Source organism: Bombina bombina, chromosome 4, assembly GCF_027579735.1.
Source record: "Bombina bombina isolate aBomBom1 chromosome 4, aBomBom1.pri, whole genome shotgun sequence".
NCBI classification, from domain to species: Eukaryota; Metazoa; Chordata; class Amphibia; order Anura; family Bombinatoridae; genus Bombina; species Bombina bombina.
The window spans coordinates 639,162,782-639,189,802 of NC_069502.1; the positions used below are offsets into that span (position 1 = coordinate 639,162,782).

A 27,021-nucleotide genomic window follows, 5' to 3' on the forward strand; every position below is an offset into this window, starting at 1 on the left:
GGGAGGTGGTACTACAGGAACACCATGACTCACCATTAGTAGGTCATCCAGGATTTCATAAAACGATTGAATTGGTACGCAGAAATTACTGGTGGCCAAGACTTTGCCAAACTGTTAAAGACTACGTGTCAACCTGTCACACATGTGTGACCATGAAACCTAAAAAAGCTCAACTATATGGGTTACTGAAACCTCTACCCATTCCGTATAGACTTTGGCACACACTGGGCAATGACTTTATAGTAGAACTTCCCAAATCAAAAGGATGTAACTGCATTCTAGTGGTAGTCGATCTTCTTACCAAGATGGCCCATTTTGTTCCATAGAAAAAACTGCCAACATCAGCAGAAACAGCTGAACTATTTCTAACAAACATCGTCCGGTTACATGGTCTCCCATCTGTGATTATAACAGACAGAGGTACTCAATTTACCTCTCATTTTTGGAAACAACTCTGCAAGGTGTTAGAAATCAATCATCAATACAGCACAGCCTTCCACCCCCAGACGAATGGGCAGACGGAGAGGGTTAATCAATGCCTAGAACAATACATCAGGTCTTTCTGCTCTTATCAACAGGATAAATGGGCTGATTACACTCCAATGGCAGAATACGCCTATAACTCTGTGAACATCTCCATCAAAACTTCTCCATTTTTCACCAATTATGGTTATCATCCACTATTCCAGATGTTTCCAGAGTCAAATACCTCTTCACCACAAGTTCATGATTTTACCACTTCTTTGAAAGAAATACATGACTATGTCATTGAAAACATCAAACTCGCCCAAGAAAGATATAAGACATACTATGACACGCCTAAAGGAGAAAACCACCCACCTATAACATAGGTGATGAGGTTTGGCTCTCTACAAAGCATCTGAAGTTGAAAACCCCTTGCAAAAAATTCTCTAAACTCTTTTTAGGTCCATATCGCATCACTAAGGTTGTAAACAAGAATGCAGTCACATTGGATTTGCCACCCACATTCCAAATTCATCCTACGTTCCATGTGTCCCTCCTGAAGCCATATACTCCTACCCGCTTACTCCCTGTGACGGAACCCTTTGTCACGGTTGAGACTGAAAATGAAATCTACGAGATTAGTCGCATTTTGGATTCAAGGATTTTCCGGGGAAGGTTACAGTATTTGGTGAGGTGAAAGGGTTATTCATCTGAGGATGATTCTTGGGAACCTTCTGCTAACCTCTCAGCTAGTCGCTTGATAGCCCGATTCCACCTTGCCAACCCGGACAGACCCAGAACAGCTCTGTTGAGGGGGGGACATGTCAGGTTTCTGTCCTGTTGGTGTGTATACCTTTAAATCCTGCCTTTATATCCTCACGTCATTCAGCACCATCTGCTAATTAATTTTGTTAGCTAGTTGCACAGGCACGTTTAGTACACTCTGTGCTTTCCAGGAAGAAGTTTCAAAACCTATTCCTATCAATATACCTCTATTTTATAGAACTTTGACTCAAATACTTAATAGAGGTGATCCTTTTAAACCTACCTGCACCAAACCTTATTTCTCGAGTGGAACTATCAGCCAACCGCTGTATATGCTGTGATCAGCTCCTACCTCTGACTCCATACCGGAGTTCCGGATCACTCTGAACTTATTCTCTACCATCATCTGCCAGACAGATCTCTACAGGGAGTGCTGCAATTCAGGAACAAAACCGCAGTGTCTGCAATATTATAACTTTAAGATTGCTATTCCTCAAAATTGGAACTGTGATCCAGATGCCTGTAATTGGTCAAGCCTCCAGCACACCCCACTAGCTGACGTCAGCACACAGTGTTCAGATTCGAATCTGCTCGCAGCAGCTCATACACAGCTGCAGAAAACAAAAGCTCCTCTGACTCTGTCATTAAAGACAAGGGACACTTCTATTACTATAGAACAAATCTAATCATCCACTTCACCACTAGTAATAATCTGAACAGGATAAACTCTCTCTTTTTCTCCTGTAACCAAATAAACAGGGAAAATAATTCCAATTGCTGTCTCTTAAAGCAACATACTCCTTAAAGATTTATGGTAATACTGCAGTTGAGGTCCACAACTACATTACTCAGAGTGGTTAGCAAAATCAACCATTCTCATCTACAGATGTGACAATTAGTGATCTCCAATAAAATGTTTTTAGTTGCCAATGCATGTTTTTTTTATATAAAAATTATAGCCATGGCTCCCCAACTACCAGGGTTTTTCTAAGTACTGGCAGCAATTCATTTTCTTTAACACATACTAAATTTAGTATACAGTTGCTTTCCTTATCAGCAAAAATAAATAAGTCTTTGTTCCTTATTTAATATCATCAAAGGTCTGTGATAAGAAAGTACAAAGTTAGTATAAAATGTATTAACAAACAAAAAAAAATTGTAGAACTATTAATAGCAAACTAGGCCTGGGTGCAATACTACTGCACCTTAAAGGGACAGTTTACTCAAAAATTTTCTCCCCTTTAATTTGTTCCCAATGATCCACTTTACCTGCTGGAGTGTATTAAATTGTTTACAAGTAGCTCCTTTACACTTATATTGGCATTTGAAATTGTTAATTTAGCATGTGGTATCCCCACCTATTCTGAAAGTTTGTGGCCGCGCGTACCAGCTATAGATAAGCTTTGTAAACACAGCCAGCAGAAGAAATTACACTCCCAGTGTGATAAAGCAGAGATAAGGTAATAAAATGTTGATTTTCCATTGTTCTCTCAAAGTATTGGTGATTGTTTTAAGGACAGATATAAGATAAAGAAGCAGGTATATGTGCACAATGTGATACAGTAATGAGATCTGATTATACCTACAAGCTCAACCCATTTTATTAGGTTGTGGCTTCAAAACACAAAATCATAGCTTTAATATACAGAAATAAACCTTAAAAAGCTAATTTTCATACATTTTTTACTCTGCAGTTGGTAAAAAAAGCAATTGTAAACACATTAAGGGAAAAACTATTTTACAGTATACTGTCCCTTTAAAGGGATAATAAACCTACATTTTTCTCATTTTCTCTTGTTATCTTTATTTAAAAAGCAGGAATGTAAAGCTTAGGAGCTGGACCATTTTTGGTCCAGAACCTGGATTATTCTTGCTTATTGGTGCCTAAATGTAGCGACCAATGAGCAAGCGCTATCCAGGGTGCTGAATCTAAAATGAACCGGCTCCTAAGCTTACATTACTACTTTTTAAATAAAGATAGGAAGAGAACGATGAAAAATTAATAGGAGTAAATGAGAAAGTTGTTTAAAATTGCATGCTCTATCTGAATCATGAAAGAAAATATATGGGTTTAGTATCCCTTTAACTATTGATATTTTATTAAACAATTTTGGATGTAAACTTGGGCCAATTTTGTTATGAAACTCCTGCTTTAGTGTGATTTGCAGGAACAGAGAATTATTTTACTATTAAGAGCTTCACAGTAGTTCTAGTTTGAAGGGGCATTCAGCACAAACTATGAATCTTTGCTAACAAGTTTACAATAATTTCTTTCAAAAGGCTACTTTTTTTTTCTTTACTCTGATATCAGTACATTTTAAATACTCAGGATGATAGCCTAAACAGGGGTGGCCAACTCCAGTCCTAAACCACCACCAACAGTCCTGGTTTTAACATTCTCTCTGTAGTAAAAAAAAAAAAAGCATCAAAACTTGTGCTGTGTGTTTCTTTGCAGGGAGAAAATTAAAACCAGGATTATTAATGGTGCTTTAGGACTGGAGTTGTCCAGACCTAGCCTAGGAGCACAAGCCTCTGATTGGTGCATATGCTCTGTGCACAAGCCTGAATAGATAGGCAATTGCATGTTTGCTACATGATACCATTCTCACAGTGTAAAAGCGGCCAAGCAGTATTTGGGACCTCCCAACTATCCAGATTTCAGAGGGACAGTCCCTAATTCTGATCTTTGTGCTGCTGTGCCTCAGAGACAGCCATATCTCCTGATCAGCATTTCCCTTAGCCCCACCCACTGACTATCCATCCCAGAGATAGCCCCCTCATTCTCATGAGTCCTGGATACTCAACCAAAAATGTAGGGAGGCATGGTATTTTTTTTTCTTCAGTGAGGAGTTTGCAACAACATTAGGTAGGTTAATTAATATTGTGCCCCTATCCCATGCTGACTCATTAAAAAGAAAATTTATATCTCAGAGAATCAGTAATTATTTTGCCTTGGCTTATTCAAAGGGATATGAAACATTTTTTCTTTCATGATTCAGATAGAGCATGCACTTTTAAGCTACTTTCTACTTTACTCTTATTATGAAATTTTCTTCATTCTCTTGGTATCTTTTTTTCTGCACCTGGGTAGCACTTGCTGACTGGTGGCTATCTGAGTCATGAAAGAAAAATTTGGGTTTCATGTCTCTTTTAAGTGTACACATTGATACAGGTGTACAGACTGTTTTTAGAAGTAAACTCACCATAACAAAATGAAACAACCACAGATCAAAAGCAAATATTATGAGTAAGCTCAGTAGGTGATATGGTGCATGTGTCAATTGCAGTCGCTAAGCATTTTGTTTTCTCAGGAAATATGAAATATGATATTGGTATAGTTACCGTGACTTACCTTCCCTAGAACAACTTGGCTTAAGTCCAAATATACATCCAAGGATTGCAGTTAACAAGCATACACAGATTACCTAATAAAAAAAAATGAAATGAGCTATTAAAGATATTATGAAATCTACCCATGTAGAAAGTATGTAAAACATGTTCTGTAAGAGAATGGTAAGTACACACACCACTAATGCAGGGTTTTGTTTTTACAGGAATAACACAAACCTAGTAATTGAAGTTATAAAATAAAACATAAATCTACTTGAAGCTTTTTTTAGCTGTAAACTCTTATCTCAAAAATAGCTGCAGTTGGTTTGTTAAATATTATATTCATACCATTAGCATATATTCATTTATTTTGTCTGATATATCATATTCTAGGCAAGGGGAAGCAGACTTTATATGTGTGAACAAGATATTCCAAGCAATAATATATTTCAGTACACTGCCAATTACTTTGCATAGATTTCATTGCAGTTGTAACCTTTACTACTTGGAAGAGGTAGTAAAATGGTTATATAAAATTTAGAGTAACTCAGGTTTAATTTCAGATTCAACAAGGAAACTTATGGTAATCAATTATTCAAGTGAAAGGCCTCAAAGCTTTTGACACTGTCCCACACAACAAACCTATTCACAAAATGTATTGCCTTGGAGTAGATGCTAAGGGGCATATTTATCAAAGCGTCAATCTCAGTGCATTCGCCAGTGTCAATAAGCTCGCCAGACATCGCTGACGCGGATCCACATACGATCCCCTTATTTATAAAAAAAACAAAAAAACGCGTGTCAAGTACGGCGCGATGAGCATAGGAGCATCGGTTGTTAACTAACAGTCATCGATGACGCGGTTATTCGGATATTTCCCAACTTTATTTATACCATTTCATTACTGTCCATGAACAAGCACATTTCTCTAAAGCTAATCTTTTATTTTTCATCTGTTAATGTCCAAGAAATAGATAGATTTATACCTCAACAAACAATATCTCATAGAAAGTTATATTTATTTGTTATATGATACTTTCACATAAATTGATGTGTATTTGTATTTCTAGAAGTCATGATAAGCTTTTATCTCATGTTTTTTTTTTTTATAAATGACTATTAATGCTAGAATGTGTACATATATCTTTGCACATACTTGTGTGTGTATATATATATATATATATTTATATATATATATATGTGTGTGTTATGTCAGAAATATTTTGCAAACAGATTTACATGTCATTAAGTTCCTTTTTTGTTCTAAACAATGTTGTCTGTCATATTTCTGTGTTAATTTATAACACTATATGTATATAGTGTAAATGTATTATTATTCTGAGCATGAATAATTGCGAATATGTATGTATTTATTTGCAATCAATGGATATTTTAAGAGCTGGGCCAGTTTTCTCTCTGTACTTGTGTAACCCCTTTTATAACAGGTGTTATAAAATGGGCTGGCATATAAGAAGACATTTCTTACTGAAAAAGAAATTCAAGAGAAGGAAGAAATACACTGAAAAAAGCATGACAGTAAAGAGGTGATTTTAATTTCTGCTGTATCTGAATCATGACAGTTTAATGTTAGGTGGGCTATCCCTTTGAGCTATCAGCTTAAGATTATATTGAATCAAACATGAATTCAAATGTTAAAATCATTGTCTAAAATATTACACTGTGTGTCCTAATGTCAGCATTAATGTTTATCTTTAATACTTATTACACATATACATACTTTCAAAGTATAATACACAATGTAACAAATGGCATTTGCAAGTTCTGATAAGTGATCAAAGACACAAGTATCGAGCAATTTGTTTAAAATGTATATTTGAATCAGATTGGTTGATGTCATAAATCATGTGATTTTGCATATTCCAATCAAAAGTGGTTGAAAAATTCACTAGTGTGTGGGTTGTTTAGGAGTTTGCTTCATAATTGGTGCGAAAAGTGTTGCGTTAAAATTGGTGGAGTGGAGAGTGTGACTTGTATTACATGGTTTAAACATGGTACACTTAGAATTTTCACAAAAAATAAAAAGGAAGTTAGCTATATTATGTTTATTTATTTCATTTTTATCTCTATATCTATTAGTGCGACAAGTTTGGGGCAAAACTTTTCAAAAAAATTGGAGAAATAATATTGCCCCCTTGCCTTGTAATGAGAGACAAATTTGTAACATAATCCATAAGTAGTAATGTATTTTTCATTTTTAACCCTATATCTACTAGTGCACCAAATGTGGAGCAATAAAATTGTTTAATTTAGAAAGGGTATACAATTTTAATAGAGCTTCTAATTTACTTTTATTATGTAATATACTTTGTTCTCTTGCAGCATCGAACATAAGCTTTCTGTGTTTTCAGACTCCCATTGATTTCTATGGCAACCGCAGGCTTGGGAATTATTATTTCAGATGATTTAAAATTTGGTACACAATGCAGCAGTGCAGCCAGTAAGACCAGTTGAATACTTGGTTGCATTGGGAGAGGTATTAGTAGTAGAAATAGGAAGGTTCTTATGCCACTTTACAGATCATTAGTTAGGCCAAATCTGGAATATTGTGTACAGTTCTCGAGAACATATTTTCAGGATATAAATAAACTAGAAAGGAGGGCTACTAAAAATGGTACATGGTCTAAAATATAAAAAGTACAAAGAAAGACTCTATGACCTAAATATGTATAGTTTAGAGGAGAGAAGAGAAAGAGGTGACATGATAGAAACCTTCAAAACTATCAAGGGACTTAATAATGTGGAAGCTGAAAATATTCATCCCAAAAAATAAATGCCAAACAAAAGGATCACAATCTTACGTTAGAGGGTAGCAGATTCAGGAAAAATATGAGAACACATTTTTTTACAGAAAGGGTGGTGGATTCATGGAATAAACTTCCAACTGAGGTGGTAAACACAAAGGGCCAGATTACAAGTGGAGCGCTATATATCAAATTGCGCTCACGAGAGCGTGCTTCCATAGGCTCCAATAGGACCCTCGTTCTGATGCCATCAGTGACCTAGAGCAGCGAAGGAAGGAAGTAGTGCAGCGATGGCAGCATGTTTGAATAGCCAATAGAATTTCAGTAGCTCTCATCCTATTGGCTGATTTGAATTTCAAAAATCAAATCAGCCAATAGGAATGCAAGGGATGCCATTTTGAAATTGCTGCCTTGCATTGAAGATTCAGTGTGCGGTGGCCACCGTATGAAGAGGACGCTACGCGCCCGATGTCTTCAAGGTTGGACCTGCTGCGCGCCGCCAGGATGAAGATAAAAGATGCCGCCTGGATGAAGAAGAGAGAAGACGCCGCCTGGATGGATGAAGACCTCACCGCCTGGATGAAGACCTCGCCGCCTAGATGTCCGATTTTCAAAAACTGTAAGTGGATCGTCGGGGTTAGTGTTAGGTTTTTTTAAACTTTTTTGGGGTGTTTTCTTTTTTTTAGATTAGGGTTTGGGCGTTCCTAAGAGCTAAATGCCCTTTTCAGGGCAATAAAAAAGAGTTAGGTTTTTTATTTTGGGGGGTTGGTTGGGTGGTGTGTTTTACTGTTGGGGGGTCTTTGTATTTTTTTCCAGGCAAAAGAGCTGATTTCTTTAGGGTAATGCCCTACAAAAGGTCCTTTTAAGGGCTATTGTTAGTTTATTGTAGGCTAGGGGTTTTTTTATTTTTGGGGGTCTTTTTTATAGGGCTATTAGATTAGGTGTAATTGTTTTTATTTTGCATCATTTTGTTTGTTATTTTTCGTAATTTAGTGTTTTTTTATTTTTTGTAATTGCAGATTTAATTTTTTTAGTAGTGTTAGGTTTTTCTAATGTGTAATTTAATTTACTTGATTTATAATTATTTTAATTTTAGTATAATAGTAATGTTAGTTTAATATATAGTTTAAATTTAGGTTTTTTAATTTCCCGGGTAAGTTTTTATTTATTTTAAGATAAGGATCTTGTAATTTTAATTTAAAGCTAGGGGGTTGCTAGGTTTAGGGGTAATAGTTTAATTTAGTTTTTTGCGATGTGGGGGGCTGGCAGTTTAGGGGTTAATAGGTTGATTTAGTTGCGGTGATGTGGGAGACCAGAGGTTTAGGGGTTAATAACTTTATTTAGTGGTGATGATGTCGGGGGGCGGCGGAATAGGGGTTAATATCTTTATTACAGTGTGGGCGATGTTGGGGTGCGGGGGAATAGGGGTTAATAACTTTATTATAGCGGTGGCGATGTCGGAGAGCAGCGGAATAGGGGTTAATAACTTTATTTAGGTGGCAGCGATGTTGGGAGCGGCAGATAAGGGGTTAATACGTTTATGTAGGTGTCGGCGATGTCGGGTGCAGCAGATTAGGGGTGTTTAGACGTGGGGTTTATGTTAGGTTTAAACTTAACTTTTTTTCCCCATAGACATCAATGGGGTTGCGATACAGTGATCGCCATTCTGCACTTCAGGTGTTAGAAAAAAAACTAACACTCTCTTCCCATTGATGTCTGGGGGAAAGTGTGCATGAGCATGTCAAAGCAGCCCTTGGATTTTGTGCGGTATGGAGCTCATCGCAACCATATTGCACTTACAAGGCGTTTTATTAAAAATTTGTAATGGCATCGCTAAGGAGGGTGAAATAACGCAACTTTTGTTGCGTTCGTTTCGCACCCTCTATGACGCAAAACTTGTAATCTAGGTGTAATAGAATTGTAAGAAAAAAAATGTACACACATTATTCTCAAGGTAAACCTTTTCTTTGAATTAATCATTATGTCTTTTTTTATTTACTTTTTAATATCCCTTTAACAACAATATTACAATTACCTCCTACAACTCCTTCTAGAAATCCTAGAGCCCACCGGTCTGCAGGGTGTAACATCATGAAAGAGACTAAGAATAGGGTAAAACTATAACAAAAAAACTAAAACAGTGTCTTATTAAACATATTCATTCTCATAAAAATTTGAGGACCATAGAAAAGAGATACAAAGTAACACAGAACCAAGGACACCTGTTAAATAAAAAACAGATTGTTGGGGGCGTGTCCGGGCTATGGCCAAAGATGGCAGCTTAACTGGAGAGCATGGGGAGAACAACAACAGCAGTTCTCTAAATTTTGAATAGACAAAGGACACTGGGAGTGGTGGAGGCATCTTACTGAATCCTTGCAGGCTAGAAGCTCCTTCTGGCTCCATGCCACTGCTCGATCTGGGGGGCATGTGGCTGGACCTTTAGGGCAAGCTATTGATGACTTATGCAGTCAGAGGGAGGCTAACTCAGTGGACCACACAATTGTCAGCTGCTACATTTAAGGACAGCGACGATCCATTGAAGACCTTTGTTGACCAGTCTGCATGGTAGTGACTTACTGTGAATGCCCTTTGAAACCGCAGGATAGTTTTTACAATCAAACATTGCCGAAACAGAAAGTGGTATGTGGTATTGGTTGAGGGCAGTGACTGCATTTCAACTTCAGGATAGGGTTCCTAGTTATTTATATCTTCTTGTTATTTGGCTATGTTATCTCTGACACTGCATTTTATAGCGGTCACGGCATGACCCATTACCATGTCTTTTGTACCTCATCATGATGGCTAATAATAGGCTTGAGGACTTTATAAATCTTAATATATTTTATTGTTCTTTTTAATAGTCATAAGTATCATGGGCTAGAGATATATCTGCTGATATATCAATTAATTCAGTGGTTATACGTCCTTGTAGCATGTTTATTATCACTATACTTTTTCTGTGAAGTTGCATAATTACTATTAACCCTAGATAGTGCTGTGAGATGGTATAAATGTTTATTAATTCTAAACAGTTGTTGGTGTATATTTTTTGGTTGATATATTGATATATACAGTATCTCACAAAAGTGAGTACACCCCTCAAATTTTATTATATCTTTTCATGTGACAACACTGAAGAAATTACACTTTGCTACAATGTAAAGTAGTGAGTGCACAGGCTGTATAACAGTGTAAATTTGCTGTCCCCTCAAAATAACTCAACACACAGTCATTAATGTCTAAACCATTGGCAACAAGTGAGTAAACCCCTAAGTGGAAATGTCCAAATTGGGCCCAATTAGCCATTTTCCCTCCCCAGTGCCATGCGACTTGTTAATGTTACAAGGTCTCAGGTGTGAATGGGGATTCATATTTATGTTTAAGATGTTTGATTTTTGGTTGTTGATATAAAAATGTGATTATTTGCAGAATCTGTGAAACCCCTTCAAGAAGGCTGGGATAGATTTAACAGGGTCCTTTAAGGTCAACAGGGCATCATCTGTGTACAAACTAATTTTGTAGTCATTGGGTCCTATTTTGATCCCTTTAATATCCTGATTCAACCTTATGTGTCCTGCCAATTGTTCCATTACCAAGGCAAACAAAAGGGGAGAAAGTGGGCATCCCTGACGTGTGCCGTTTATAGGAAGCGGATCGGAATGAGTACTGTTAACTTTATACCGAGGGCCCATGGCCAAGATCAGATTGAACACTCTTTTAATCATTTGTGATCCAATTCCGAACCCTCTCATTGCTGATTGGAGGTATGACCAGTTGATCCTATTGAAGGCTTTCTCCATGTCGGTAGAGACCAGGACTGTTTCTAGCCCTATAGTTGTAGCATGGTCAATTAGGTGCAAAGTCCTTACCGTGTTGTCTCTGGGCTCCCGACGCGGAACAAAACTGGCTTGGTCTACATGAATAAGCTGAGGAAGAAATGTATTTATTCTATTCGCCAAAAGTTTGGCGAAGATCTTTGCATCAGTATTTATTAATGAGATGGGACAGTAGTTTCCCGGGTCTGTTGGAGGATTGCCTCTTTTGTGTATAAGTTATGTGTTCAGAGAGCATATCTTGTGAGAAGAACCCGTTCTCGTCTATCTCCTGAAAAGCCTTAGCTAAGTGTGGGGCTAGGATTTGCTTATAAGTTTTATAGTATAGGTTCGAGAAGCCATCTGGACCTGGGCTCTTTTAGGACAGCAAAGAATCTATGGCTTGTAGGATTTTGCTGGCTTTTGTGCGTGATGCTGCATATGTAATCTTGCCCAATGTGCATTAACATCACTCAAAAACAATCTATAGCAGTTCTAGGTGAAAAAGTCCATGTATTATAGCATAAACTTGTCCTGCAAGTTATTTCTTCTTATCTGTATCGAAGGCAACTGAAACCCTAAACAGAACAAATATGAATCAAACTAGAGCTCAGTGGCAACTGCACTATAAGCCAGAACAATGTTTTTACAATTCTACCACACTGCATAATTACAGCTTCTAGAGATGTGCACTGGATGGCACAAACTAATAGTTTTGTAGAAGCAGTCTTCATCCAACAAATCAGCATAAATTTGCCCAAAGTTGAATGCACATCTCCAACAGATTCTAGAGAAATGTTAAAGGGACATGAAACTAAAAAAAAAATCATGATTCAGATAGAGCATGTGATATTAAACAACTTTACAATTTACTTCGATCGTCTAATTTGTTTTGTTCTCTTGATATCCTGTGTTGAAAGGGATACCTAGGTAGACTCAGGAGTTGATAATAGGTGGCTGCACATGTATGCTTCATGCTATTGGATCACCCAATGTAATCAGCTTGCTCCCAGTAGTGCATTGCTGCTTCTTCAACAAAGGATACTAAGAGAATAAATCAAATTAGATAATAGAAGTAAATTGTAAAGTTTTTTAAAATTGGATTTTCAATCTTTATCATACCAGAGGCAGAACTTTTTTTCCCTTTCTGTGATATTTTTTTAGTCAAACTATTTCTGCAGGTCATTTTGAAATTAAATACAATTTTAAATTAGGCAGCTATACTAAAGCACCAGCTCAAATTCAATATACTGATTTAACTGTAGAAAAGCTAATTTTTAAGTTTATATATTATATTGGAGCAGTTAAAAAGAGGCAGTAATCAATCAATGCGCTCTTGCTTTGCAGTGCTACCCCGTATTTGACTGTTCTCTTCAAACAGTACTTTGCTGTGGCTGCACTTTGTTAAGGAAAATGTACACAATGCAGCCAGAGCAAAGTACTGTTTAAAGAGAACAGCCTGTTGTGGAGCAGTGTTGCAAAGTGAGTGCTAACGGTTCCCTCATATGTCCCATTCTTTCTGCAGACATGCTACTTTTTCTGTGATTACATCTCAGATCAGAGCATGTTCTGCCTTGGGGTTTATCATTAAAGAAAAATGTTGGGTTTCATGTCCCTTTAAAGGGACAGTCAACACCAGAATTTTTGTTGTTTAAAAAGATCGATAATCCCTTTATTACCCATTCCCCAGTTTTGTATAACCAACACACTTATAATAATACACGTTTTACCTCTGTAATTACCATGTATCTAAGCCTCTGCAAACTGCCCCCTTATTTCAGTTCTTTTGACAGACTTGCATTTTAACCAGTCAGTGCTCACTCCTAGGTAACTTCCCGTGCGTGAGCTCAATGCTATCTATATGAAACACATGAACTAACGCCCTCTAGTGGTGAAAAACTGTCAAAATACATTCAGATTAGAGGTGACCTTTAAAGTCTAAGAAATTAGCATATGAACCTTTTAGGTTTAGCTTTCAACTAAGAATACCAAGAAAACAAAGCAAAATTGGTGATAAAAGTAAATTGGAAAGTTGTTTAAAATGACAATGATTCTGTCCAGTTGAGGACAATGCAATGTATGGAGGGATACTTAATAATGGGTGGAGATTTTAATATGGCTCCGCAGTACCCTTTAGACAGGCACAGGAAAAATTATATCCTAATTAAAACTAAAAAGGATGCTTTAGAAACTAAAATGTTTAAAAGAATATTTCAAAATTTAGCTTTAACATATATATGGAGAAAACAAAATCCTGATACTCGAGGTTACACGTGCTTGTCTAAAGTTCATAAAACACTTTCGAGAATTGATTTATTTTTAGCAGACGATAAAATAGCCAAACTAAAAACTAAAGCCGAGATACATCCTATTTTCCTCTCAGACCATGCTCCAATCCTTCTTCAAATTTATACTTCTATATCTAGCTCAGCAACTTCGCGTTTCTTTTTCCCTAAATTCTTACTCACTGATGTGAAATTTAAAAATTTTCTTAAACATAAGTTTGACGAATTTTTACATTTTCAATTGAGAGCACCTAGCCAAACCAGATATATTTTGGGAGACGGCAAAGGCCATGCTAAGAGGTGAAATTATATCATATACTGTAAATATGAAGAAAAAGTATAAAAAAAGAGTGCAAGTCCTCCTAAATTTTTTAACTAATGCCTATAATCGTTATATACATGAAAAATCAGAAGAGTCTTGGGCGACATACACTAGAGCCAAAAAAGAAAGGCATACCTTTATAATTCAGAAAACTACTAAGCATGAAGTTAGAACTCAGGCTAAATATTACAAATATGGAAATAAAGCTGGAAAATTATTGGCTACCCTCACTAAATATACTAATAGATCTACAATAATCGAACGATTACAAAGTCAGGGTATAGTTACTAAAACCCTGGATGAGGTCCTACAAGTTTTTACAAAATACTATATAGATCTGTACTCAGCTAAGGAATCTAATCAGAAACACAGAGATGAGTTCTGGTCTAAGATCTTAATCCCTTCAGTACCCATAGACTTAGTTATTAAGATGAACTCCCCTATTATTGAGTCTGAAATCAGAAAAGTAATTCAAGACGTATCACTAGATAAAGCACTGGGGCCAGACGCTTTGCCCAATGAGTTCTATAGAATTCTATCCCAAGATATTGCCCCCTATTTAGAAAAAATATTTAACTATTTTTATACTGAAAATAAACCAATGCTTTCCAATTTCACTGCGTCTTTGACCACTCTAATTTTGAAACAAGGGAAAGAGCCTATGAAAAAAGAATCATACAGGCCCATAGCACTTCTTAACTCAGATTATAAAATACTTACTGCCATTCTTGCAAAGCGACTACAGAACTTATTACCTAACATTATTCACAAAGATCAGGCAGGTTTTATGCATAAACGAAATTCAGCTGCCAAAATTCAAGAGCTTCTCTAAACTATTGACTATTTTAATTCTTTTCAGGATCACTTAGGACACCTAATTCTCCTGATTTAGCAATTATCTCAATTGACGCTGAAAAGGCTTTTGATTCTGTCCATTATGATCATTTTCTATTTTCCTTTTTTAAGTTTGGGTTTAAAGAAAATTTTGTTAATTTTTTTGCCAACTTGTATAATAATCCTCATACGAAATTAATAGTCAATAAAAGTAGCTCTACTGATATAATCCTTGGCAGGGGTACGCGCCAAGGATGCCCCTTAGCTCCACTGCTGTTCGATATAGCGATTGAACCATTAGGCATTATGGTTCGGCAGTATCTAGATGGCATCATAATAGAGCGGAAGGAATTAAAAATCGCTTTATACGCGGATGACATTCTTTTATATATATATATATATCTAACACTAAGGTCAACATTCCTAAACTTTTTTCGATTATAGAACTCTTTGGGTCTTTCTCTGGCTACAAAGTGAACGTTTCTAAGTCAGAAATTCTGTGGATTAGGAAAAAACATAATTTATGCTTACTTGATAAATGTATTTCATTTGTAGTGTATCCAGTCCACGGATCATCCATTACTTATGGAATATATTCTCCTTCCCAACAGGAAGTTGCAAGAGTCCACCCACAGCAAAGCTGCTATATAGCTCCTCCCTTAACTGCCATATTCAGTCATTCGACTGAAAACATGCAGAGAAAGGAAAAACCATAGGGTGCAGTGGTGACTGTAGTTCAAATGAAAAAATTACCTGCCTTAAAGTGACAGGGCGGGCCGTGGACTGGATACACTACAAGAGAAATAAATTTATCAGGTAAGCATAAATTATGTTTTCTCTTGTTAAGTGTATCCAGTCCACGGATCATCCATTACTTATGGAATACCAATACCAAAGCTAAAGTACACGGATGATGGGAGGGACAAGGCAGGTACTTAAACGGAAGTTACCACTGCCTGTAAAAAAAAAAAACCTTTCTCCCAAAAATAGCCTCCGAAGAAGCAAGGTATCAAATTTGTTAAATTTGAAAAAGTATGAAGAGCAGACCAAGATTCCGTCTTGTAAATCTGTTCAACAGAAGCCACATTTAAAAAAGGCCCAAGTGAAAACCACAGCTCTAGTAGAATGAGCTGCAATCCCTTCAGGAGGCTGCTGTCCAGCAGTCTCATAAGCTAAATGAATTATGCTTTTTAACCAAAAAGACAGAGAGGCTGCTGAAGTCTTTTGACCTCTCCTCTGTCCAGAATAGACAACAAACAAGGTGAACGTTTGATGAAAACTGTAGTAACTTGTAAGTAAAACTTTAAAGCACAAACCACGTCCAATATTGTGTAATAGACGTTCCTTCTTTGAGGAAGTATTAGGATACAAGCATGGAACAACTATCTCTTGAGTGATGTTCTTGTTAGATACCACCTTAGGAAAAAACCCAGGTTGGTATGCAGGACTACCTTATCCGTACGAAGGACCAGATAAGGAGAATCACATTGTAACACAGATAACTTGGAGACTCTACGAGTCGAGGAAATAGCTACCCAAAAGGAACTTTCCAAGATAAAGATTGATATCTATGGAACAAAAAAGGTTCAAACGAAACTTCTTGAAGAGCCTTAAGAACCAGGTTTAAGCTCCATGGTGGAGCAACAGTTTTAAACACAGGCTTGGATCTAACCAAAGCCTGACCAAATGCCTGAACGTCTAGAATACCTGCCAGACGCTGGTGCAAAAAAATAGACAGAGTAAAAATCTGTCCCTTTTAAGGAATTAGCTGACAACCCTTTTCTCAAAAACATCTTGGAGAAAAAATAATATCCTGGGAAACCAGGCTTTACTCCATGAGTAACCCTTGGATTCATAACAATCAGATATTTACACCATATCTATGTTCAATTTTCCTAGAGACAGGCTTTCATGTCTGTATTTAAGGTATCAATGACTGACTCGGAGAAGCCATGCTTTGATAACATCAAGCGTTCAGTCTCCAGGCAGTCCATCTCAGATTGATTCTATTTAGATGGTTGAAAGGACCCTGAGGTAGAGGGACCTGTCTCAGAAGCAGAGACCGTGATGGAAAGGATGACATGTCCACCAGATCTGCATACCAGGTCCTGCGTGGCTACGCAGGCGCTGTCAAAAAACACCAAAGCCCTCTCCTGCTTGGTCTTGACCTCCGGAGGAAAACCCACTCCCCCGGAAGAAAAGTCTGACGACTTAGAAAATCCACCTCCCAGTTCTCAACAGCTGGGATATGGATAGCTGATAGACAAGAGTGAGTCTCTGTCCAGTGAATTATTGTAAGACTTCTAACATCACTAGGGAACTTCTGTTCCCCCTTGATGGCTGATGTAAGCCACAGTCGTGTATATTGTCCGACTGAGTATGATGTACCTCAGAGTTGCTAACTGAGGCCAAGTCTGAAGAGCATGGAATATCACTCCCAGAATAGTTATTAGAAGGAGGGTCTCCTCCTAAGTCCACTATCCCTGAGCCTTCAGGGAGTTCCAGACTGCATCCCAACCTAAAAGGCTGACATCCATTGTAACAATTGTCCCATCTGACCTGCGGAAGGTCATACCCTTGGACAGATGGACCCGACATAGTCACCAGAGAAGAGAATCTCTGGTCTCTTGGTCCAGAATCAACAGGGGGACAAATCTGTGTAAACCCCGTTCCTCTGACTGAGCATGCATAGTTGCAGCGGTCTGAAATGTAGACGTGCAAATGGTACTATGTCCCTTGCCACTACCTATTAAGCCGATTTCATTCATGTACTGAGCCACCGAAGGGCGCGGATGGGATGAAAAACACGGCAGAAATTTAGAAACTTTGACAACCTGGACTCCGTCAGGTAAATTTTCATTTCTACAGAATCTATCAGAGTCCCTAGGAGGGAAACCCTTGAGATTGGGGATAGAGAACTCTTTCCTTGTTCACTTTCCACCCATGTGATCTCAGAAATGCCAGTACTACGTCCGTATGAGACTTGGCAATTTGGATGTTTGACGCCTGTATCAGGATGTCGTCTAACTAAGGGGCCACTTCTATGCCCCGCGGCCTAAGGACCGCCAAAGCGACCCCAGAACCTCCATAAAGATTCTTGGGGCTGTAGATATCCCAAAGGAAAGAGCTACAAACTGGTAATGCCTGTCTAGAAAGGCAAACCTGAAAAACGAAGGTGATCTTTATGCATCACAATGTGAGGATAAGCATCCTTCAAATCCATTGTAGTCCTCTATTGACTCTCCTGGATCATAGTTAAGATGGTACGAATAGTTTCCATCTTAAATGACGGAATTCTGAGGAATTTGTTTAAGATCTTTAGATCCAAAATAGGTCTGAAGGTTCCCTCTCCTTGGGAACCACAAACAGATTTGAGTAAAAACTCTGTCCCTGTTCCTCTCTTGGAACTGGATGGATCTCGTACACAATGTAAGAATGCCTCCTTCTTTATCTGGTTTGCAGATAATTGTGAAAGGCGAAATCTCCCCTTTTTTTGGGGGGGAATCTTTGAAATCCAGAAGATATCTCTGGGATATAAATTCCAATGCCTAGGGATCCTGGGCATCTCTTGCCCACGCCCGGGCGAAGAATGAAAGTCTGCCCCCTATAGGATCCGTTACCGGATAGGGGTCCGTTCCTTCATGCTGCATTAGAGGCAGCAGCAGGCTCCTTGGCCTGCTTATCTTTGTTCCAGGTCCAATTGTCTCCAGACCGCCTTGGACTGAGCAAAAATTCCCTCTTGTTTTGCCTTAGAGGAAGTGGATGCCACACCTGCCCTGAAGTTTTAAAAGGCACGAAAATTAGACCTTTTTTTTTTTTTTTTTTGGCCCTTGATTCCTATCCTGAGGAAGGGCATGACCTTTTCCTCCAGTGATATAAGCAATAATCTCCTTCAAACCAGGCCCGAATAGGGTCTGCCCCTTGAAGGGAAGTTAAGTAGCTTATTTATTAAAGTCACGACAGCTGACCATGATATAAGCCATAGCGCTCTGCGCGCCAGTATAGTAAAAAACAGAATTCTTAGCTGTTAGTCTAGTCAAATGAACAAAGGCATCAGAAAACAAAGGAATTGGCTAGCATAAGCTTGTCAAATATATTCATCCAATGGAGTCGCTAACTGTAAAGCCTCATCAAGAGACTCAACCCAGAACGCCGCAGCAGCAGTGACAGAAGCAATGTATGCAAGGGGCTGCAGGATAAAACCCTGTTGAATAAACATTTTTTATCCATTGGATCTAAAAAGCACAACTGTCCTCGCCAGAGGTAGTGGTACGCTTAGCTAGAGTAGAAACTCTTCTCTCCACCTTAGGAACTGTCTGCCAGAAGTCCCGTGGTGGTAACTATTAGAAAACATTCTTCTAAAAAATAGGAGGGGAAGAGAATGGCACACCTGGTCTATCCCATTCCTTATTAAAAAAAATTTTAGTAAACATCTTTAGGTATTGGAAAAACATCAGTACACACCGGCACTGCATATTATTTATCCAGTCTACACAATTTCTCTGGCCCTGCGATTGTACACATTCATTCAGAGCAGCCAAAGCCTCCCTGAGCAACAAGTGGAGGTTCTCAAGCATAAATTTTAAATGTAGAAATATCAGAATCAGGTTAAATCATCTTCCCTGAGTCAAAAAAAAAATAAAAAATCACCCACAGACTAAGCATATTGTGAGGTAGTATCATACATGGTTCTTAAAGCGTCTGTATGCTCTGTATCTACCCCCAGAGCTATCTGCTTTCCTTTAATTTCAGGTAGTCTGACTAATACTGTTGCCAGAGTATTATTCACCACTTTTGCCATGTCTTGTAAAATAAACGCTATGGACGCCCTTGATGTACTTGGCGCCATTTGAGCGTGAGTCCCTGAAGCGGGAGTCGAAGGGTCTGACACGTGGGGAGAGTTAATCGGCATAACTTTCCCCTCGACAGAATCCCCTGGTAAAATAAACACTATGGGTGCCCTTGATGTACTTGGCGCCATTTGAGCGTGAGTCCCTAAAGCGGGAGTCAAAAGGTCTGACACGTGGGGAGAGTTAGTCGGCATAACTACCCCCACGACAGAATCCTCTGTTGATAATATTTTTAAAGACAAAAAAATGATCTTTATTGTTTAACATGAAATCAGTACATCTGGTACACATTCTAAGATGGGGTTCCACCATGGCCTTAAAACATAATGAACACAGAGCTTCCTCTATGTCAGACATGTTAGAACAGACTAATAATGAGACTAATAAGCTTGGGAAACACTTTAAATCAAGTTAACAAGTAAATATATAAAACGTTACTGTGCCTTTAAGAGAAACAAATTTTGTCAAAATTTGAAAAACAGTGAAAAAAGGCAGTAAAACAAACGAAATTTTTACAGTGCATGTAATAAGGTAACAGAGCATTGCACCCACTTGTAAATGGATGATTAACCCCTTAATGCAAAAAACAGATCAAAAAAACGACATAGACGTTTTTTTTTTTTTTTTTTTTTTTTAAAACAGACACAACAAAACTGCCACAGCAGAGCTGTGGATTACCTTCCCTAAAAACGATTTTGGAAGTCTTTTTAGCCCTTTAGAAATGTCCTGTAGTATTCATGGGACTGCTGAGGGAATCTGGATAATTCATTTTGTAATTTTAACTGCGCAAAAAAGCGCTAAATTAGGCCCCTCCCACTCATATTACAACAGTGGGAAGCTTCAGTTAACTGTTTCTATGCAAAATTTAAGCCAGCCATGTGGAAAAAACTTAGGCCCCAATAAGTTTTATCACCAAACATATGTTAAAAAACGATTAAACATGCCAGCAAACGTTTTAAAACACATTTTTACAAGAGTATGTATCTCTATTAATAAGCCTGATACCAGTCGCTTTTACTGCATTTAAGGCTATACCAACATTACAGTGTTATCACCAATGTACGTTAAAAAACTATTACACATGCCAGCAAACGTTTTAAAACACATTTTTATAAGAGTATGTATCTCTATTAATAAGCCTGATACCAGTCGCTATCGCTGCATTTAAGGCTTTATTTACATTACTTCGGTATCAGCAGTATTTTCTTAGTCAATTCCATTCCTAGAAAAATATTTTACTGCACATACCTTATCTGCAGGAAAACCTGCACGCCATTCCCCCTCTGAAGTACCTCACTCCTCAGAATGTGTGAGAACAGCAAATGGATCTCAGTTACGTCTGCTAAGATCATAGAAAAACGCAGGAAAATTCTTCTTCCAAATACTGCCTGAGATAAACAGCACACTCCGGTGCCATTTAAAAATAACAAACTTTTGATTGAAGAATAAACTAAGTATAAATCACCACAGACTCTCACGACCTCCTATCTATGTTGAGGCTTGCAAGAGAATGACTGAATATGGCAGTTAGGGGAGGAGCTATATAGCAGCTTTGCTGTGGGTGGACTCTTGCAACTTCCTGTTGGGAAGGAGAATATATTCCATAAGTAATAGATGATCCGTGGACTGGATACACTTAACAAGAGAAATAAGGATTATTTTGTAGAAATTCCTTTTAGAGTAATAACAAGATTGTTCAAATACCTAGGTATTCATATCTCTCTTCAACCTGAAATGTGGTATAACCTAAATATTCTTCCTGTATTATATAAAGTCAAAGAATCCATGAAAAATTGGCAGAATTTTCCACTCTCAATTTCTGGCCGGATAGCGTTGTTTAAAATGGTTCTTTTGCCAAAAATCGTATATGTTCTTCAAAATACACCTGTGTTTCTGAAGGGGAAAGATATACAGGACCTAAATGTCTCAATTCGACAATTCATATGGCAAAATAAAAAACTACAAATTTTATTTAATAAATTATTTTTACAAAAACAAATTGGAGGCTTGGCCTTACCTGATCTACGCATTTACAATCTAGTATTTCTTGCTCGAGTAGTGATTGACTGGACTTTGAACTTGGATTACTTCACAAATAATACGCTTGAGAGTAATATGATCTATCCATTTTCCATGGTTGCGTTGATATATTGTCAAACTAATGTGATTCCTAAATGGGTAAAACAAATTAAAACGGTATATACACCAATTTTGGCTTGGTGGAAAGTATGCTCAAGACTCGGGATTGATACTAGCATCCCTACATTTCAAACTATCCTGGGGAACCCAGATTTTCAGCAAGGTACACAGTCTGTTCTGTTCTGTTCTGTTCCAAAGATGGAATAACCTTGGTCTAAGCCGGGTCTCTCAACTCTTGGACTTTGAGGCTCGAGCAGTTAAGACTTTCTGCGCACTTAGCCAAGAATTCCAAATTCCAAACAAAGACTTTTTTGCATATTTGCAAGTTAGACATTATGTTTCTAAATTAATTGCTGAGTACGGTTGGAGCTGGTCCTAGGCCAAAATTGAAAACTGGTTGTTATTGGCTATAAATTGTTTTTTTCTATATCTTTTGGATACCATTCGCTCACCTCTTACAGGGGTGAATTAAACTTACAAGATATATCTCAAAAGTGGAAAAATGTGATTCCCTTGATATAGACATGTGCTTGGTTCAAAGGTCTATTCGAGTGGTTAATCAGACTACATTGTCTTCAACTTGGACAGAATCCCATGTTAGACTGCTTTACAGGACATATTATACACCTGAAAAAAGGAGCTAGGTGGGGTAATTCTAGTTTTGATAAAAGTCCACAATGCTCGCATCCATCGGCCAATTTGCTTCATATGATTTGGGATTGTCCTAAAATTAATCAACTCTGGCAAAAAATAGCTTATTGGATTTCTAACACAATAAAACTACCTATAAGGAACTTCTCCTTGTTGCAAGTAATTTTTATGTGGGAGGAAACGCAGAATCAACAACAAAAATTCTTAATATGATTTTCCTTGCGGTTAGATACTTAATTTTCAGAAAATGGAAAGAAACAAATGTTCCTAGTATTTTAGAAATGAAAATTTTTTTTTTTACAAAAACAATGCATTTTGGAACAAATCAATACAGACATGAACAATGAACGGGACATTTGTATATTCTTTAAAAAATGGTCCCTTTTTATTAAAAGCTTCCCCCCAACAAAATTGACCAACTGATTTACCCATTTAGAAACTTGGAACTGGTTTTGCTAGGGATCTGGTAGAACGATCTCTAACTTCCCTTCCTTATTATTTTTCTCCCCCGCTTTTTTTTTCTCCCCCTCTCCCCTTTTTTATTTTAATTTTTATTTAATTTAAAAAAATACCCCAACAGTTTATTCTGGTTTAAGGAGTAAAATGCCATATTTATATACACATAGCTCAAGGCCTTCCTCCTTCTTCACATGAGAGTCAAATTAGGATTTGTTTGACTCACATTTTATTTGTACTATAGTCTAAGAAGGGCCAGGCTGATTTATACTGTTTTTGTATATCACTACGAATATGTTTTGATTTACTTGCTTTGATTTATTTAAGACACCCTGCAAGGTGCAATGAAAATGTAAATGTGAGTTGTTAATTTGTCGACACTGTTGGATTATAAAGAATATAAAATAAAAAAAAATGGCATGCCCTATTTGAATGATGAAAGTTTTTTTCGGACTTGACTGTCCCTTTAAGCAAGACTTTATTTTAAACCTCAATTTCTTGCTTTCCAGTGAAAGGGGGATATTTATCAAAGGTCTGGATCCGACAGTGATGATCAGGTCCGCCAGACCTCGCTGAATGAGGAGCGCAATACGCTCTCTGTATTCAGCAGCTCTTGTGAGCTGCTGGTGCAACGCTGCCCGCTGCAGATTCATAGCCAATCGGCCACCAGCAGGGGGGTGTCAATCAACCCGATCGTACTCGATTGGGTTCAATTGCGGCGACAGGTTATGGAGCAGCGTTCTTTAGACCGCTGCTTCATAACTGCTGTTTCTGGTGAGCCTGCAGGCTCGCCAGAAACACGGGCCCTCAAGCTCCATCCAGAGCTTGATAAATGGGCCCCACAGACTGAAGAAGCTGAACTATGAACTAGAAATCTCCAAATAAAGATAGTTTCTTTTTCTTTTTATAAATACTATCATCTGTTGAATTGAATAATTCTGTGGGAATCAAAGTTATAATTTCTTTGTCATCTGTTAATCTCTAGATAATGCTTAATAATGTGAGCGGATAACAGACCCTAGTTAATTGTTCCAGGCTGGTTAGTTAAATTGATATGGATCTGACACAGACTAAACATTGAATATTTTACATTTACAAATAATTTCATTCAGAGGCTGTAATATTCTAGTCAATTTCACACCATTTATACATACTGGCACCCACATAATAAACAATTCCTCAAATTAGCAGAAGAGTCATTTTAATGTCTTCTCTAATTCTAAGTACTGTGTTTCATATTGAATTCAGCGTTTATATTTCAGCACAATTACCAACTGATAAAAAAAGGCATTAAAAAGTAATTTAATATGTTCATCTTCAATTACTCTGCAGTAAAGCATGCAGATGATACAGCAGCCAAGAAAAAAAAAGATCTGTACCACTGAACCAAGAATAAAGATTTTTGGTTTAATTTCCAAGATTCTGTCAAGAAATAGCTATAGAAGGGGAAAAAATAACATTAGAAAAGCCATTCTTTAAGAGGACATTTTGTAATTGTTGTTTTTATCTATGTTTTTATGCCTACCAATAGCACTGTGAGAGTTGTCATTTTAAACCAATGAGCAACAAGGGAAATGTTTTTTTCATGATTCAGATAAAGGGCTAGATTACTAGTGGAGCTAATTTACTGCATGCCCATAAAAGGGCAATTTCACTCGCACAATAAATAACCAGCCATTAGCAGTCTGAAAAATAACCAGAGATCAGATCTCTGGTTAATTTTCAAAAAGTGCCCCAATTGCCCCCAAATGTATGTCTAGTGTGGGTCAAAATATCCTATGTTGAAAAGCATATATAAATAGGCTTAGTAGCTGCTGATTGGTGGTTGCACATAGACGCCTTGTGTGATTGATATGTTGAAAACTACATAGCACCTTGTCTAGTCCAAATATTTGCAAGGGAATAATTCCCACATACATTAAGGACGATAAGGGGTTAAATAGAGAATTCTAAACATTTAAGCCACACTTGGCTAGCAGTGCCGTTGATACCCCCTCCTCTAGCAGCCTTGTGTGATTGACTCACTCATGTGCTTTGCTATTTCTTCAACAAAGGATAGCTAAAGAATAAAGCAAATTAGATAATTAAAGTAAATTGGAATGTTGTTTAAAATTATACTCTCTGTCTGAATCATTAAATAAATATTTTGGGTTTCTTGTCTATTTAACCCCTTAATGACCAAGGACGTGTCAGGCACATCCTACAAAAAGTGTCAGTTAAGGACCAACACGCCTAACACGTCCTCTGTGGTTTCAAGCATTGGAAGCAATCGTGATTGCTTCCAGCTGCTTTCAAGGTATTGCAGTGATGCCTCGATATTGAGGCATCACTGCAATACCCTTTTTTAAACACTGATGCAGAGAGAGACACTCTGCGGCCCTCTCTGCATCAGCCAGCGATGGTGCCGATTGTTGGTGGGTGGGAGCCATAGCAGGGAGACTGGTGGGCGGCCCATCGCTGGTCGGTTCCGGTTTATGTGTCCCTCAAGTGCGCGCAATTGTGTGGGAGCGCGCAAGGGGCGGGGGCGGGGGCGTGCAGTACATTTATATTGAAATGGATGGGAAAGAGGGAAAGTGAGTGGGAGGGGGAGAATAAATGTTGAAAGGGATCTGGGAGGGGGGCAGCTACACTACAGAAAAACAAAAAATTATGACTTACCAGATAATGTCCTTTCCTTCGATACAGGGAGAGTCCACAGCTGCATTCATTACTTTTGGGAATACAGAACACTGGCCACCAGGAGGAGGCAAAGACACCCCAGACGAAGGCTTAAATACCTACCCCACTTCCCTCATCCCCCAGTCATTCTGCCGAAGGAACAAGGAACAGTAGCAGAAATATCAGGGTGAAAAAGGTGCCAGAAGAAAAACAATATACATTTAGGACTGCCCTCCAGAGAGCATTCATTACTTTTGGGAAAACAATACCCAAGCTAAAGAGGACACTGAATGCTAACGGTGGGGGGACAAGAAGGCGGCCCATCAGCAGCACCACAGCCTGAAAACATTTCCCAACTCCCTTAAACTGCTTCAACAGCAGCAAAAGACCTAAAAAGAAGCAGGACCAAGTAACTGCCCAACAAGTAGGACCATAAGAGCCCACAACAGAGACCAAACAAAATCACTGATCCCAAAAAGAGCACACAAACATCTGAGGAGACGAGAGGCCCGCTGACTATGAGGTCAGGCGAAGAAACTCTCCACCCTGAACACGACAAGGGGAACAACCAAAACTCCCAACACTATACCCTTCCATAGGAAGAACACAGAAACAAAGAAAAAGCTAAAGAAGACTGAGAGGACCTCAAAGTATGATCCCAAACAAAAAGGGGAGAGAAGCCCCTTGCAGAACCCAAAGAAAAAGTCTCCTTAGAAGAAGACCCAAGAAGGCGGATTACCCGACTGCAAGAGATACTAGCACCTGGAGATATATTCTAGAAGCTTGCAAGAACACAATTAAGGTTCAAGTAGCTGCAGCTGGTTTCAAACTGCGGATCTTCCGCTAGCTAGACAGCTAAGCTAACCATCAGGCTACTACAGCTGGCGAAACGTAACAGGTCAAGGAATAGACAAATTCAAGGACCATATGCTGCATCAATACAAATATCCGATGCACTCCTAGAAAAAAAAGCCTAAAGTCCTAACGGACAAAATTTGAATGCAATTGCCTGACTGCCAGCCGCGTTATAGCAAAAAGGAATGAACACCAAGGCTCATGACCTCAGAAAGAACAGAAACAGGTAACCAGATCTGCTTAGGAGCTCACATATCCGGGCAGAAGCGACGGGTGAAACCACCCGTAACCGCACGTCTGCTAGACAGCCAGGCTAACCCTAAGGTTAAGAACTAGCCATCCTATCAAGAACTGGCTAATAACCCTTTCTCCAGGGTACCCTGGAAGGACCAGAGAGAACCTCAAAAAGAAATATAAAATCATAGAGAACCAACACCCCCCACCAAACCAGGGGGGAAGGCCATCAACTCAAAAAGGGAAACGAGGGACCAGCTACAAGCTGAGGAAAGGACTGACACCCTTCCGAAAAACCCCATTTCACGATACATCAAAATACCAAGGGAGAAAACCCTGTCCAAACTCCATAATAAGGAGCACCCATAATAGAGAAGCTGGTATTCTGATTTAGAAGGGTCAATATCTGAGTTAAGATGGTATTCTGATTCAGAGGGGTCAATATCTGAGTTAAGCTGGTATTCTGATTTAGAATACCATCTTAACTCAGATATTGACCCTTCTAAATCAGAATAGCAGCTTAACTTAGATATTGACCCCTCTGAATCAGAATACAAGCTTAACTCAGATATTGACCCCTCTGAATCAGAATACCAGCTT

General features: G+C 38.2%; 1 protein-coding gene across 1 annotated transcript in view; it reads right to left on the bottom strand.

Annotated features, from left to right (window-relative positions):
* Positions 1-27,021, bottom strand: part of ENPP1 (ectonucleotide pyrophosphatase/phosphodiesterase 1) — a 309,412-nt gene that overhangs the window by 217,222 nt on the left and 65,169 nt on the right. Inside the window, 1 exon segment of the mRNA XM_053710676.1 lies at positions 4,583-4,655. Within this exon segment, the coding sequence (XP_053566651.1) occupies positions 4,583-4,655 (73 nt within the window).